The 18524-nt window shown below is 34.5% G+C and overlaps 1 protein-coding gene across 3 annotated transcripts in view; it reads left to right on the top strand.

Moving 5' to 3' along the window:
• LOC133644232 (artemin) overlaps positions 1 to 17976 on the top strand; it is a 66831-nt gene extending 48855 nt beyond the window's left edge. For 2 of the 3 annotated variants that reach the window (XM_062038585.1, XM_062038583.1), the window contains 2 exons: positions 5175 to 5331; positions 16775 to 17976. In XM_062038585.1, coding sequence (XP_061894569.1) covers positions 5178 to 5331; positions 16775 to 17187 — 567 coding nt within the window. In that variant the 5' untranslated portion in view covers positions 5175 to 5177 and the 3' untranslated portion in view covers positions 17188 to 17976. The remainder of the gene's footprint in view (positions 1 to 5174; positions 5332 to 16774) is intronic. The other variant, XM_062038584.1, reaches the window with a different exon arrangement.
• Positions 17977 to 18524: the final 548 nt, after the last annotated feature.

The following is an 18524-nucleotide window of genomic DNA, read 5'->3' on the forward strand; positions in this document are numbered from 1 at the left end:
AGTTTTTTGGGTTGGTGCACTAATTGTAAGTGTATCTTGTGTTTTTTATGTTGATTTAATAAATAAAAAATTAAAATAAAAAAAAACGATACAGATAATAAAAAAAAACGATACCGATAATTTCCGATATTACATTTTAACGCATTTATCGCCGATATTATCGGACATCCCTAATTATATATCAATATATATCAATACAGTCTGCAGGGATACAGTCCGTAAGCACACATGATTGTATTTCTTTATGAAAAAAAAAAAAAAAAAAAAAAAAAAAATCCCCCCCACCCAGCTACAAAAAGGTTGGGGACCACTGCTCTAGATCGACATATTTTACAATCAAGCAAAACGCAACAAAAATGCAACATCCATCCATCCATCCATTTTATACCGCTTGTCCCTACCGGGGTCGCCCGGGGGTGCTGGAGCCTATCTCAGCAACAAACAGGGTAAACACAGGCGCGAAGGGTAAAAAAACCACACCTACGACCTGATATATTTTATATATCACTAAGCTTTAGAACTTTGTTATAAAAATCTCCTTCCGCGTCTGTCCCTGACACCCACATGTCAGGCTCTGGAAACACTCTGTGGAAACACTCCCCACCCACACTGCTTGGTGCCTCGTCTGAGCTGCTGTGACTTACATTACCACAGTAACTCATTACATGAACATAGTAACTAATTAGATGAACATAGTAACTAAGTAGATGACCATAGTAACTAAGTAGATGACCATAATAACTAATTAGATGAGTATAGTAACTAGTATTTCATGCAGATTCCAAGCATTGAAAGACTTAGTATTAGAGATGTCCGATAATATCGGTCTGCCGATATTATCGGCCGATAAATGCGTTAAAATGTAATATCGGAAATTATCGGTATCGGGTTTTTTTATTATCAGTATCGTTTTTTGTTTTTTTTGTTTGTTTTTTTTTTGTTTTTTTTTTATTAAATCCACATAAAAAACACAAGATACACTTACAATTAGTGCACCAACCCAAAAAACCTCCCTCCCCCATTTACACTCATTCACACAAAAGGGTTGTTTCTTTCTGTTATTAATATTCTGCTTCCTACATTATATATCAATATATATCAATACAGTCTGCAAGGGATACAGTCCGTAAGCACACATGATTGTGCGTGCTGCTGCTCCACTAATAGTACTAACCTTTAACAGTTAATTTTACTCATTTTCATGAATTACTAGTTTCTATGTAACTGTTTTTATATTGTTTTACTTTCTTTTTTATTCAAGAAAATGTTTTTAATTGATTTATCTTATTTTATTTGATTCATTTTTTTTAAAAGTACCTTATCTTCACCATACCTGGTTGTCCAAATTAGGCATAATAATGTGTTAATTCCACGACTGTATATATCGGTTGATATCGGTATCGGTTGATATCGGTATCGGTAATTAAAGAGTTGGACAATATCGGCATATCGGATATCGGCAAAAAGCCATTATCGGACATCCCTACTCACAAGTATAAAACTACTTTTTTAAAGTCATCATTTCTTATTTCAAGCACGAAAAAAAACAAAACATGATTTTGACACAATTGTGTGTCATAATTAAAACAGATGACAGCCAAATGGACTTTGCTGTTTTATTTTCAATGAAACAATAGAAAATAGGTACTCATATAGTAGTACAGTTGGCACAGTACAGTAAACTGACAGTTAATATTTAAACATTTAACATTTCTAACTATTTTGAACAGAAATAGTTCATGCACATTCAGATCAATTCTTCAAAATTACAATTGAATAATTTTTGTCCGGGGGCGGGGCTGTATATATGCGCACTAATTGACTGAAAGAGCACGCACTTGGCGCGATGATGTCATGTTGTTGATGGAAAAACACATTTTTAGACAATATGATTTGCCTGAGCGGCTAAGAGACCCTGAGAGTAACAAGCGCTTGCCTTGTTGCCTTTCCATTAACAACAATAAACTAGTTTTTAGTATAAGTTTGCTGGTTTCAAGAAATGTAATGCATAGATAATGGCACTAGCATTTACTTCATTTAACAATATTTTTCAACATATTGAGCAAAAAGGTCTCTTTTTTTTCTACCAAGAAAAGTGCACTTGTTATTAGTGAGAATATACTTATTTTAAGCTATTTTGGGGTTCATTGAGGTTAGCTGATTTGACTTGTTTTGGAAAGTCTTGACAAGCCAAATTTTCTTGTTCTATTGGCAGATGATTTTGCTTAGTTCAAATAAAATACCCCTCATTTTTTTCTTGTTTTTGAACACTGACTTTTTGCAGTGTAGGGGTCGGTTTCCACGCTGCAGAGGAGCTCATTTCAGCGGGGATGCTAAAATATTAACCAGTCCCGCGCGGCCGCCAAGTGTCAGGTGCCAATTAAGTAATTAAAAGAGGCGCAGGGGGCTGCACTTTCCACAATGTCCCGTTTAACATCAACAAAGAGTTGATTTAGCGGCTCAGACGGCTAAATGCTACCACAATAGTTGTACTTTCACATAAAAAAACATTAAAATGGGACTTTGTTTTGACAAATTTCCTCACAAATTGAGCAAGTGTAGCTTTGATGCCGCTTTTTTTCTAGCCTCAGTAACCCACTAGATCAGTGGTCCCCAACCACCGGGCCGCGGCCCGGTACCGGACCGATTGGTACCGGGCCGCACAAGAATTTAAAAAAAAAAAAAAAAAAAAAAAAAAAAAAAGTTTAATGAAATCAACATAAAAAACACAATATATACATTCTATATCAATATAGATCAATACAGCCTGCAGGGATACAGTCCGTAAGCACACATGATTGTATTTATTTATGTAAAAAAAAAACAAAAAAAAAACATTTTTTTTTATTTTTTTTATAAATATACTTTTTTTACTGTAATAAACTGTGGTGACATTTTGGCATTTACAGTAATACACCGATTAATCTACACTTGTTGATTCGTGGTAAAAACAAACAAACTGGCAGCTCAGGTGCCAAAATGTTAATGTAAAATTGCATTTTTTTTAATTTACAGTAAAAAAAAAGAAGTACATTTTACAGTAAAATTCTGGCAACTGAGCTTTTTTTTATACCATTAAAACAGCAGTACTGTTTTTCCATTTACAGTAATATACTCTACATTATATAATAATTTACAGTAATGTACACTACATTATATAATAATTTACAGTAATATACACTACATTATATAATAATTGACAGTAATATACACTACATTTTGAGCTGACATTATTGCAACTTACCATATTTTTTTTACATTTTCGTAAAAAAAAAAAAGTACTATTAAAATGCACTAAAAATGGTGTAATAATAGTATTCACTGTTAGAAGTGGCCCTCTGGGGCCAAACATAACTGCCAGTTTGCTCTCAAACGTATGACCCGGCCTGCGGACATTTTTTATCCGGCCCGCGAGATGAGTCGAAGTGTAAAAATGAGCCGAATTTCTTGAATGAAAGAAACTGCCGTTCCGAATGTGTCCACTGGATGTCGCAATAGCAATTATTTGCATCCCGTGACAGGCAGAGAGTGCATGACTCCAGAGGGGGCGGAGCTATGTGCCGTGTTAAGGTAGAGGCAGCACTTGTTAGGGATAGCAAGGACACAACATGTGGACGTTAAATTCATGCTTTCATTCTCAAAAATGTTGAATTTTCATTTCTACCCAAATAAATGTTTTTAATAACCTTTACATTTCGTGTTGTACTTATGACTGGGGACACACTTGTACATAAATAATATGTATTCCCTCTTAACTTCATGTGCGATCCATGAAATGAGTCCAAATTCCCAGGTTTTGTTGTAGATGATGCTACACATGTGCAGAATAAACCGCATGATATTAGTACGTCAGTCGAGGAAAACGAGTAAATGACATTAATAACTTCCTGTAATTAGATTTTGTTGACATTATTAATTTCATCTTCTGATAGATTAAAAATGAACACCATGTTAACACTCAATTCCATTGTAACATCATTTATTCATATAAATAACGACAAATGAAGATGGAATACTACTAACTGCAACATGGAAGTGTAAAGGAAACTTTCAAAATGTGCTTGGTCTATTTTTAAAACAAAAGGAAAAAAATCTGAAATTGTTTCATTTTTAAGTTATCATGCCATGGCTTTACTTGTGGACCCTGAGCTAAAATGAGTTTGACTGCATTTCCTAGTATCGCAAGTATCATTATCAAGGACCATTATCAGTGGAGGGACGAGACTAAACATGTTACACACTGAGAGCAAGCTAATGCTAATGCATGCTAATAGCTAAGCTAGACTGAAGCAACAGAAGAAGAAAATAAATGCTTAGTAAAGGAAATTAACAAGGAAATTATTACGAGTTAGCGAGAAGATTAAACAAAAGTCCATCCATCTAAGGATAGTATCAGTATGTGATCGATACTAGAGTGAATAGGTCGATATTTTTATTCCTTCAAAATATTATTTTTTTGTCGTTAATGTTTACAAACTCGGTGAATAATTCTGTGACACAGGAGAAATTTGACAATTTGAAAATAACAGTAGATAATAGTTTTTAGTTGTTTTTTTAGTTATTGTCTGCTATTGATTTAGTTTTGATCAAATATTTGTGTTTTATAGAAGAAAAGAAGGTACTGGTTCAAATATGGCATTGATATAGTTCAACTGTCAATAGCACTCACCATAAATACATGGAAACATTTACAGTTAATACATGTGACCTGTATCGGTAGTGGTATCGGCCGATACCGATCATGGATGATAATAATAATAGATTTTATTTGTAAAAAGCACTGCAAACAACCTCAAAGTGCTACAGTGTATTAAAAAAAATAAAAATAAAGATCATAAAAATAAATAAAAATAAAAACTAGAACAGCTTAATAGCTATAACGAGTATGCATATATCTAAAAAAAAAAAGGCTTTTTTAAAAAGAAGGGTTTTTAAGCCTTTTTTAAAAGCATCCACAGTCTGTGGTGCCCTCAGGTGGTCAGGGAGAGCGTTCCACAGACTGGAAGCGGCGGAGCACGAAACCCGGATGGGAGCATCCCTCGTACGCACATAAAATGTTGCATTCTGCATTAGCTTTGATGCTAATGCTGATGCTAAACCTAGCAATCCCGAGCTACTTTGGCTGTATTTTTGTGGTTTTTAGCGGGAATGACTTCAACGCGCTTTGTGGTCAGGTGATGCTGTGGCTGGTGGCGGCGTTACTGGCGCTGGTGGAGGACGCCTTGTCCGAGGAGGACGTTCCAGAGAGCCACCTGGACGTGCAAGGTGTCCTGGGGCAGACCCCCTGGCCTCCTGAAGATGAAGTGGACCCTCTCTGGCCAGAATCCTTAGGTAGGCCTTCGCACACGTGTCAGGGGCCCCTGTGTCCTGATGCTAAGCTAACCGCTACAATACGGCGTGTGAAAATAGCAACTTGTCACTGCCGGGTGACTAATATAGTTTGTGGAAGTCGGCCCGGATCTTTTCAAGGTTCGAGCGTGGCCTTGGTCACTGGAGCCAGGGTAAAAATAATCAAGCCTGTCACGCCGTCCATCCAGAGAGCTGATTGGCTCGCGTTGTCGGGGGATCCAAGCACAGATCCTCCTCCTCCATGACCTATGACGCGGCGGTTTTATCACAAAAAGACATAATAAAAACTGCGAGTGATGAGAATGAAGTACAGTTCAGTTTCAGTTTCAGTTTCAGTTTCAGTGAAAGATGCATACCGTACAACAGGGGTCAGCAACCATTTTGAAAGCAAGAGCTACTTCTTGGGTAGTGATTAATGTGAAGGGCTACCAGTTTGATACACACTTCAATAAATTGCCAGAAATAGCCAATTTGCTCAATTTACCTTTAACTCTTTATATTATTAATAATTAATGATATTTACACTTAATTGAACGGTTTAAAAGAGGAGAAAACACGAAAAAAATGACAATTAAATTTTGAAACATAGTTTATCTTCAATTTCGACTCTTTAAAATTCAACCGAAAAAAAAAAAGAGAAAAACTAGCTAATTCGAATCTTTTTGAAAAAATTCAAAAAGAATTTATGGAACATCATTAGTAATTTTTCCTGATTAAGATTCATTTTAGAATTTTAATGACATGTTTTAAATAGGATAAAATCCAATCTGCACTTTGTTAGAAAATATAACAAATTGGACCAAGCTATATTTCTAACAAAGACAATCATTATTTCTTCTAGATTTTCCAGAACAAAAATTTAAAAGAAATTCAAAAGACTTTGAAATAAGATTTAAATTTGATTCTACAGATTTTCTAGATTTGCCAGAATATTTTTTTTGAATTTTAATCTAAATAAATTTGAAGAAATATTTCACAAATATTCTTCGTCGAAAAAACAGAAGCTGAAATGAAGAATTAAATTAAAATGTATTTATTATTCTTTACAATAAAAAAAATAAATTTACTTGAACATTGATTTAAATTGTCAGGAAAGAAGAGGAAGGAAATTAAAAGGTAAATAGGTATATGTGTTTAAAAATCCTAAAATCATTTTTAAGGTTGGATTTTTTCTCTAAAATTGTCTTTCTGAAAGTTATAAGAAGCAAAGTAAAAAAATAATGAATTTATTTAAACAAGTGAAGACCAAGTCTTTAAAATATTTTCTTGGATTTTCAAATTCTATTTGAGTTTTGTCTCTCTTAGAATTAAAAATGTCGGGCAAAGCGAGACCAGCTTGCTAGTAAATAAATACAATTTAAAAAATAGAGGCAGCTCACTGGTAAGTGCTGCTATTTGAGCTATTTTTAGAACAGGCCAGCGGGCTACTCATCTGGTCCTTGCGGGCTACCTGGTGCCCGTGGGCACCGCGTTGGTGACCCCTGCCATACAATGTAATGCATCACATAACTCCACTTGTTTCATTACAGCACGTCCGAAAAGGAGTAGGAAGAAGCAGAGCTTATTTAATCCTACCCCTTTTCATACCATAGCAATGTTATCCCATTTTCTTCTTCTCTGTAACAGAACAGTGAACAAATAAATAATATACCATAGTAAGTAAAGAAATATTCAATACATAAATAATCTTTATCTCAAAAGAAGAAGAAAAAGGGGTGGAAGATGTTCATCATAATTCTTGTCGTGTGTACTTTGTGAACACTTGTAGTTTGAACAGTCTCTTAGAGGCCTACTGAAATGATTTTTTTAAATTTAAACGGGAATAGCAGATCCATTCTGTGTCATACTTGATCATTTCGCGATATTGCCATATTTTTGCTGAAAGGATTTAGTAGAGAAAATCGACGATAAAGTTCGCAACTTTTGCTCGCTGATAAAAAAAAGCCTTGCCTGTAGCGGAAGTAGCGTGACGTCACAGGAGCTAGTATTCCTCACAATTCCCCGTTGTTTACAATGGAGCGAGAGAGATTTGGACCGAGAAAGTGACGATTACCCCATTCATTTGAGCGAGGATGAAAGATTCGTGGATGAGGAACGTTAGAGTGAAGGACTAGAGAGGCAGGGATGGACGTATCTTTTTTCGCTCTGACCGTAACTTAGGTACAAGCTGGCTCATTGGATTCCACACTCTCTCCTTTTTCTATTGTGGATCACGGATTTGTATTTGAAACCACCTGGGATACTATATCCTCTTGAAAATGAGAGTCGAGAACGCGAAATGGACATTCACAGTGACTTTTATCTCCACGACAATACATCGGCGACACACTTAGCTACTGAGCTAACGTGATAGCATCGTTCTCAAATGAAGATAGAAACAAAAGAAATAAACCCCTGACTGGAAGGATAGACAGAAGATCAACAATACTATTAAACCATGTACATGTAACTACACGGTTACAAATTCTCAGCCTGGTAAGGCTTAACAATGCTGTTGCTAACGACGCTAAGGCTAATTTAGCAACTTAGCAACCGGACCTCACAGAACTATGATAAAAACATTAGCGCTCCACCTACGCCAGCCAGCCCTCATCTTCCCATCAACACCCGTGCTCACCTGCGTTCCAGCGATCGACGGCGCGACGAAGGACTTCACCCGTGGGTTTGGTGGCTAGCATCGGCTAGGCGTCTGCTAAGTAAGTAGTCCTTGTTGTGTTGCTGTAAGTATTGTACTTAGCCGCTAATACACCGATCGATCCCACCTGCAGCGTTCTTCTTTGCAGCCTCCATTGTTCATTAAACAAATTGCAAAAGATTCACCAACACAGATGTCCAGAATACTGTGGAATAGGAAAATATGAGGAGGCGAACAACTGACAACGTCACGCTACTTCCGGTACAGGCAAGGCTTTTTTTTATCAGATACCAAAAGTTGCGAACTTTATCGTCGATGTTCTCTACTAAATCCTTTCAGCAAAAATATGGCAATATCGCGAAATGATCAAGTATGACACATAGAATGGATCTGCTATCCCCGTTTAAATAAAAAAAAATTCATTTCAGTAGGCCTTTAAAGTAGCAATGATTGTCACACACACTGTGGTGAAATTATTCTCTGCATTCTACCCATCACCCTTGATCACCCCCTGGGAGGTGAGGGGAGCAGTGAGCAGCAGCGGTGGCCGCCCCCGGGAATCATGTTTTGTTGATTTAACCCCCAATTCCAAGCCTTGATGCTGAGTGCCGAGCAGGGAGGTAATGGCTCCCATTTTTATAGTCTTTGGTATGACTCAACCTACCGATCTCATGGAAGCTGCTTTTATAGCCAATCATGGCACCCACCTGTTCCCAATTAGCCCGTTCACCTGTGGGATGTTCCAAATAAGGAGTTTGTATTTCATTATCGCAGGAGGCTGCAGTAGTCATCATCCCCAATATACATATAAATATACATATATATATGTCAATCACTGGTCACATTAAGACTGGAACAATATTGCAATTCACACCATCATGCCATCCACTTTCTAATAAGGGTTAATATTCAAATTAATACCTTCATACCGACAGCCTTCAGACTGTATAATGCATATGTTCCTTTTTGACTGTACTTAAATGTAGAATAGACTGTATTTATATTATTCACATGTGAATAATGCTGTATAATAGACTGTATTTATATTATTCACATGTGAATAATTCTGTATAATAGACTGTATTTATATTATTCACATGTGAATTATGCTGTATAATAGACTGTATTTATATTATTCACATGTGAATAATGCTGTATAATAGACTGTATTTATATTATTCACACGTGAATTATGCTGTATAATAGACTGTATTTATATTATTCACATGTGAATAATGCTGTATAATAGACTATTTATGTTATTCACATGTGAGTAATGCTGTATAACAGACTGTATTTATATTATTCACACGTGAATTATGCTGTATAATAGACTGTATTTATATTATTCACATGTGAATAATGCTGTATAATAGACTGTATTTATATTATTCACATGTGAATAATGCTGTATAATAGACTGTATTTATATTATTCACATGTGAATAATGCTGTATAATAGACTGTATTTATATTATTCACTTGTGAATAATGCTGTATAATAGACTGTATTTATATTATTTACATGTGAATTATGCTGTATAATAGACTGTATTTATATTATTCACATGTGAATAATGCTGTATAATAGACTGTATTTATGTTATTCACATGTGAATAATGCTGTATAATAGACTGTATTTATGTTATTCACACGTGAATTATGCTGTATAATAGACTGTATTTATATTATTCACACGTGAATAATGCTGTATAATAGACTGTATTTATATTATTCACATGTGAATAATGCTGTATAATAGACTGTATTTATATTATTCACATGTGAATAATGCTGTATAATACTGTATTTATATCATTCACATGTGAATAATGCTGTATAATAGACTGTATTTATATTATTCACATGTGAATAATTCTGTATAATAGACTGTATTTATATTATTCACATGTGAATTATGCTGTATAATAGACTGTATTTATATTATTCACATGTGAGTAATGCTGTATAACAGACTGTATTTATATTATTCACACGTGAATTATGCTGTATAATAGACTGTATTTATATTATTCACATGTGAATAATGCTGTATAATAGACTGTATTTATATTATTCACTTGTGAATAATGCTGTATAATAGACTGTATTTATATTATTTACATGTGAATTATGCTGTATAATAGACTGTATTTATATTATTCACATGTGAATTATGCTGTATAATAGACTGTATTTATGTTATTCACACGTGAATTATGCTGTATAATAGACTGTATTTATATTATTCACATGTGAATAATGCTGTATAATAGACTGTATTTATGTTATTCACACGTGAATTATGCTGTATAATAGACTGTATTTATATTATTCACACGTGAATAATGCTGTATAATAGACTGTATTTATATTATTCACATGTGAATAATGCTGTATAATAGACTGTATTTATATTATTCACATGTGAATAATGCTGTATAATAGACTGTATTTATATTATTCACATGTGAATAATGCTGTATAATAGACTGTATTTATATTATTCACCTGTGAATAATGCTGCATAATAGACTGTATTTATATTATTCACATGTGAATAATGATGCATAATAGACTGTATTTATATTATTCACATGTGAATAATGATGCATAATAGACTGTATTTATATTATTCACATGTGAATAATGCTGTATAACAGACTGTATTTATATTATTCACATGTGAATAATTCTGTATAATAGACTGTATTTATATTATTCACATGTGAATTATGCTGTATAATAGACTGTATTTATATTATTCACATGTGAATAATGCTGTATAATAGACTGTATTTATATTATTCACACGTGAATTATGCTGTATAATAGACTGTATTTATATTATTCACATGTGAATAATGCTGTATAATAGACTATTTATGTTATTCACATGTGAGTAATGCTGTATAACAGACTGTATTTATATTATTCACACGTGAATTATGCTGTATAATAGACTGTATTTATATTATTCACATGTGAATAATGCTGTATAATAGACTGTATTTATATTATTCACATGTGAATAATGCTGTATAATAGACTGTATTTATATTATTCACTTGTGAATAATGCTGTATAATAGACTGTATTTATATTATTTACATGTGAATTATGCTGTATAATAGACTGTATTTATATTATTCACATGTGAATAATGCTGTATAATAGACTGTATTTATGTTATTCACATGTGAATAATGCTGTATAATAGACTGTATTTATGTTATTCACACGTGAATTATGCTGTATAATAGACTGTATTTATATTATTCACACGTGAATAATGCTGTATAATAGACTGTATTTATATTATTCACATGTGAATAATGCTGTATAATAGACTGTATTTATATTATTCACATGTGAATAATGCTGTATAATAGACTGTATTTATATTATTCACATGTGAATAATGCTGTATAATAGACTGTATTTATATTATTCACATGTGAATAATTCTGTATAATAGACTGTATTTATATTATTCACATGTGAATTATGCTGTATAATAGACTGTATTTATATTATTCACATGTGAGTAATGCTGTATAACAGACTGTATTTATATTATTCACACGTGAATTATGCTGTATAATAGACTGTATTTATATTATTCACATGTGAATAATGCTGTATAATAGACTGTATTTATATTATTCACTTGTGAATAATGCTGTATAATAGACTGTATTTATATTATTTACATGTGAATTATGCTGTATAATAGACTGTATTTATATTATTCACATGTGAATAATGCTGTATAATAGACTGTATTTATGTTATTCACACGTGAATTATGCTGTATAATAGACTGTATTTATATTATTCACATGTGAATAATGCTGTATAATAGACTGTATTTATGTTATTCACATGTGAATTATGCTGTATAATAGACTGTATTTATATTATTCACACGTGAATAATGCTGTATAATAGACTGTATTTATATTATTCACATGTGAATAATGCTGTATAATAGACTGTATTTATATTATTCACCTGTGAATAATGCTGCATAATAGACTGTATTTATATTATTCACATGTGAATAATGATGCATAATAGACTGTATTTATATTATTCACATGTGAATAATGATGCATAATAGACTGTATTTATATTATTCACATGTGAATAATGCTGTATAACAGACTGTATTTATATTATTCACATGTGAATAATGCTGTATAATAGACTGTATTCATGTTATTCACACGTGAATTATGCTGTATAATAGACTGTATTTATATTATTCACACGTGAATAATGCTGTATAATAGACTGTATTTATATTATTCACATGTGAATAATGCTGTATAATAGACTGTATTTATATTATTCACATGTGAATAATGCTGTATAATAGACTGTATTTATATTATTCACCTGTGAATAATGCTGCATAATAGACTGTATTTATATTATTCACATGTGAATAATGATGCATAATAGACTGTATTTATATTATTCACATGTGAATAATGATGCATAATAGACTGTATTTATATTATTCACATGTGAATAATGCTGTATAACAGACTGTATTTATATTATTCACACGTGAATTATGCTGTATAATAGACTGTATTTATATTATTCACACGTGAATAATGCTGTATAATAGACTGTATTTATATTATTCACATGTGAATAATGCTGTATAATAGACTGTATTTATATTATTCACATGTGAATAATGCTGTATAATAGACTGTATTTATATTATTCACATGTGAATAATGCTGTATAATAGACTGTATTTATATTATTCACCTGTGAATAATGCTGCATAATAGACTGTATTTATATTATTCACATGTGAATAATGATGCATAATAGACTGTATTTATATTATTCACATGTGAATAATGATGCATAATAGACTGTATTTATATTATTCACATGTGAATAATGCTGTATAACAGACTGTATTTATATTATTCACATGTGAATAATGCTGTATAATAGACTGTATTTATGTTATTCACACGTGAATTGTGCTGTATAATAGACTGTATTTATATTATTCACACGTGAATAATGCTGTATAATAGACTGTATTTATATTATTCACATGTGAATAATGCTGTATAATAGACTGTATTTATATTATTCACCTGTGAATAATGCTGCATAATAGACTGTATTTATATTATTCACATGTGAATAATGATGCATAATAGACTGTATTTATATTATTCACATGTGAATAATGATGCATAATAGACTGTATTTATATTATTCACATGTGAATAATGCTGTATAACAGACTGTATTTATATTATTCACATGTGAATAATGCTGTATAATAGACTGTATTTATATTATTCACATGTAAAAAATACCTAAGTGTTTATTGTTTATTGTGAGCGAACTGCGATGCTGAATTTCCCCCAGGGATCAATAAAGTACTTTCTATTCTATTCTAATAACTCTTATTTTGAACAACCTTGTATCGTATCCCCCAGGGCCAGTTGGCTCCTCCCCCCTGGTACGCTCGCTATCATCAGATCACTTTAATTGATTGACATTCTGTTAATCAGCATAAATGTACGGTGGAGTGAGCAATCTCACCTCCGGGCAAGACAACTGAAGCATGTTTGCTGGGTCACATGACCGCCGTGAGACAAACATCCCAAACGGCGAGATGATTGAGATCCTCACTAATGTTCCGTGTTGTACAGCTGGAAGTTTTGCCGTTGAACCGTGACATGAAATATTTGTGTGTGATTACGTCAAAACAATTAAGAGTTTGTGCGTGTCTCAACGTGGCCGGGGAGTTCTTCGCCTGGGGAACATTTCTATGCATTTCTCCATCGCGATGACAAGTGCGGTAAACACGGAGACGTGAACTGACAAGCACCTTTTTGACGCTCCTCGCTCATAAACACATTATGATGGGACTGTGGTCGCCACGCCGTGCAGTAGATGGCATGGTAGCACACCTCACGCGCTGCACACCTCGTCTAACAAACGTCGTGGCTGACGTACGTACATTTCCGCAGGCTGCGGATTTCAACAACGTCAAAAAGATTGAGGCGAGGGCACAAAATTCACTTTTTCGCCGATGCATTTAATTATTCATATTGTGAGGACATACCATTTATTAATTTTGCCACCTAGTGCTGTCACAATGAGACTCCTTGGCCATGTCAGATGGACAGCAGCTTTCCCGTGTTCTAATAATACATTGAGTGATTGGACAAGAGTCAAAGTCTATGCTGGCTTGTCTACATTTAAACGATTGAAAGATTACATAATTTTGTCCGCTGGCCCCGAGCGCTGTGTTTCGGGATTGTGGGGTCCAGAGGCCCCTACTATGTTTTTAAACACTCGTTGTTTGGACGATCTTCTTCCTCACCTTCCTGATGCCCGACCATCCCTTTTTTGTTTTAGCCCGCAGTTTTCCGCAGCACACAGCAATTTCAACTTGTGTGCTTGGCTTTGTGCGTGCGCACACTTTGATACATATATATATATATATATATATGTATATGCATATATATAGATAGATAGATAGTACTTTATTGATTCCTTCGGGAGAGTTCCCTCAGGAAAATTAAAATTCCAGCAGCAGTGTACAAAATTTAGATCGAATTTAAAAAGTAAAAAGTAAATAATGGGGGTATGAATGGAAACAAAATAGAAAAATATTACAATAGAGTAAAAATAAAAAGCAACAATGAGAATACAAATATAACAGTAAAATAAGAATATAAGAAGAGAAACTAGGCAGTAGTGACCATGTTATGAAAAAGTATTGCACTGTTATTGTTTTGCATCCCCCGTCATTCTAGTACCCCCCCCCCCCCCCCCCCCCCTTCCCCCCCAGAGAGGAGTTGTACAGTCTAATGGCGTGTGGGACAAAGGAGTTTTTTAATCTATTAGTCCTGCACTTGGGATGAAGCAGTCTAGCACTAAACAGGCTCCTCTGGCTACTGACAACGGTATGCAGAGGGTAACTGGCATCATCCAGGATGCTCACTAGTTTTTCCACAGTCCTCTTCACTGCCACCGTCACCAGTGAGTCCAGCTTTATTCCAATCGTAGAACCGATCGTAGAAAATATATGTATATATATATATATATATATACTGTATGTATATATATATATATATATATATATATATATATATATATATATATATATATATATATATATATATATATATATATATATATATATATATATATATATATATGTATATGCATATATATATATATGTGTATATGTTTATGTATATATATATGTGTATATGTATATGCATATATATATGTGTGTATATGTATATGCATATATATTAGGGGTGTAACGGTACGTGTATTTGTATTGAACCGTTTCAGTACGGGGGTTTCGGTTCGATTCGGAGGTGTACCGAACGAGTTTCCACACGAACATATGAAGTAGCCGCCTACACTTCCTTCTGCCTCTGTTTCTGTCAGTCCTCTCCACAGCACCCAGCATTGTCCCACCCACACAACCATCTGATTGGTTACACATAGAGCGGTAACAGCCAATCAGCAGTGTGTATTCAGAGCGCATGTAGTCAGTGCTTAGCGTTTTGCAGGTAATCATCAGGCTGTGGACTCTCCCCAAATGATAATAAACACCTCCCAGTCAACTACTAGTAACATCACTATGAGCCCGTTGACCTTCTAGAAATATAACAGGCAGCTCAGCTCGCTCGCAGTCCTGGCTTGAGGTGAAGGCTAATTCGCTTTTAGCGTAACGTTAGCTCATTTTGCGGGGAGTGTGTGTGTGTTACGGACAGCAAAGCCCTGTCTGTCTGCTTTTTCACTTTACCTTTTTTCTGTGTTGATTGAGCTGTGTTGAAGCAGCAAAAAAGGACATGATGTTAAATGAAGAGTTTCTGTCTCTGATAGTTGATATAATAATGTAAGTGCATCATTAAGCCTACATGAACTCCATGGTGTTCAGGGATGAATAGTCTCTCCTATTGCACTATTTTTTCAGCTATAGTTACATGAATCATTAGTAATGGAGCAGCCTAGTTTTGAATGGCAGGGTCCCTGCTATCACATGTTGATAAAAATATAACATTTACATAATAAAAATCAACTACAGGCTTCCCAAATGCTGTAATAAATGAAGCATGATGAGTTGACTTGAAACTGTTTAATGTTGCACTTTTTATATGTAGAAGAAAAGTTTTGTCATTTTATTTAATCTGAGCAACAACTTAAGGCAGTTTAATGTTGATTAACGCGGGCAGAATTATTATAGTGTTCACAATGTTAACAGGATAAAGCCATTGTTTACAAATTTGGTAAAAATGTTTTCTTACTGTACCGAAAATGAACCGAACCGTGACCTCTAAACCGAGATACGTACCGAACCGAAATGTTTGTGTACCGTTACACCCCTAATATATATATATGTATATCCATATATGTATATGCATATATATGTATATATGTGTATATATATATGTGTGTATTTATATATATAATTAATATATAATATTTAATTATGAATTATTACAATTGGTTATTAAGAGTAAATCCGACCCCTACCTTGTTTACTTCCGTGACGACCTCCTTAAAGTTTTTTAATAAATTTGAAATATCAAGCAGCTTAAAATGCGCCAAACAAAACATGTGCCAAGTCAATAAACTAGTATTCCATGAAAAAAAATAAAAAAATTCACACTCATCTTGACCTCTGGTGTCTCTCACACAGTTACGAGGTCTCCCTGCTGGTGGGAAGTAGTAATTACCATTTTAAAAGCAGACGTGTGGTGTGTGTGTTCTAGAAGAATGGACGCCGCTGCAGGAAGAGGACGCGCCGCATCAGAGCAGGTGGCGGCGTTTCCCTCACGACGCGGACCTGAGCCGGACTTCCCGGCGGAAGCGCAAGAGGACCAAGAGCAGCCCGGACTGCCGGCTGGAGAAGAGGCAAATGCGAGTGCGCGACCTCGGCCTGGGCTACGACTCGGACGAGATGGTCCTCTTCAAGTACTGCGTGGGCTCGTGCCGCGGCGCCCGCGGGAACTACGACCTGGCGCTGAAGGCCCTGGTGGCCCAGGGGAGCGTCTCCGGGCGCAAGGTCAGCAGCCAGCCGTGCTGCCGGCCCAGCCGCTACGAGACCGTGTCCTTCATGGACGCCCACACCATGTGGCAGACCATCAGGTGGCTCTCCGCGGCCGACTGCAGCTGCGTGGGCTGACCGGGCGGCGGACGCTTCTACGGGGATGTGACGGAACCTTTCACCGGGACCGGAGTGCGGCGGTCCTCACAAAGACAGAATAAAGAGCCGAGGGACACTCGAGCTCTTCTCAAAAGCCCAGAGGCTGGCCAGAGTTGGTCCTGGAGGGAGGCCACAAAGCCGTGAGGATTGTCGGCTGCCAGCCTGGATTTAGGGCGGCCTGCTTTGAAGCAAAGACCCCCTCGCGCAAGACTTTGAAGGACACCCCTTATTGCTGATGTTTTGACATGTTTGGTTGGCATGGCAACCGGACGTCAAGCCGCTGTAACTTTACCAGGCTCCAGGTTTGTCTTCTCGCCGCCGTTCAAAAGTATCGGGACAGCTAAAAAGGGCGTCGGGCCTGTTCTGCAGTTCTTCCACCTCCAAGCGGGCCTTGCTTTGTGCACCAGGGGCCCGTCCAGGCAGCCTCCACCGCGGCCTTCACGACCAAGTGCTTAGACATGCTTCCCGTGCGGATTTAGGCCGGTCTTTATAAGACTAAATGTTGCTCTCACCATGTGACACAAGTCTACCTGGCAGCTCGCCATCACACTGGGGGGTCAACACACACATTCTTATATTTCTTACCTTCTTGAGACCGCCGAAAAATGCCTCTTTAGGACCAGCCTTTCTAGATATATAAAGAAGTGTATTTACAACATTAATAATATATACATACTATGCACATATAAAAAAGTTAAAATTTTAGTTATTTAAATTTTTTTTTGTAATTGGTTTTTAATCTTCATTATTTACTTCAAGATATTACAGTATGTCTCTTTATACATATATATATATGTGTATGTATATATATATATATATATATATATATATGTCTCTTTATACATATATATATATATATATATATATATATATATATATATATATATATATGTATAAAGAGACATATATATATATATGTCTCTTTATACATATATATATATATATATATATATATATATATATATATATATATATATATATATATATATATATATATATATATATATATATATATGTATAAAGAGACATATATATATATATATATATATATATATATATATATATATACATATATATATGTATATATATATGTATAAAGAGACATACTGTAATATCTTGAAGTAAATAATGAAGATTAAAAACCAATTACAAAAAAAAATTTAAATAACTAATATATATATATATATATATATATACATATATATATATGTATAAAGAGACATATATATATATATACATATATATATGTATATATATATGTATAAAGAGACATATATATATATATATATACATATATATGTGTATATATGTATATA

Source organism: Entelurus aequoreus, linkage group LG27 (genome assembly GCF_033978785.1).
Source record: "Entelurus aequoreus isolate RoL-2023_Sb linkage group LG27, RoL_Eaeq_v1.1, whole genome shotgun sequence".
Classification (NCBI taxonomy): Eukaryota; Metazoa; Chordata; class Actinopteri; order Syngnathiformes; family Syngnathidae; genus Entelurus; species Entelurus aequoreus.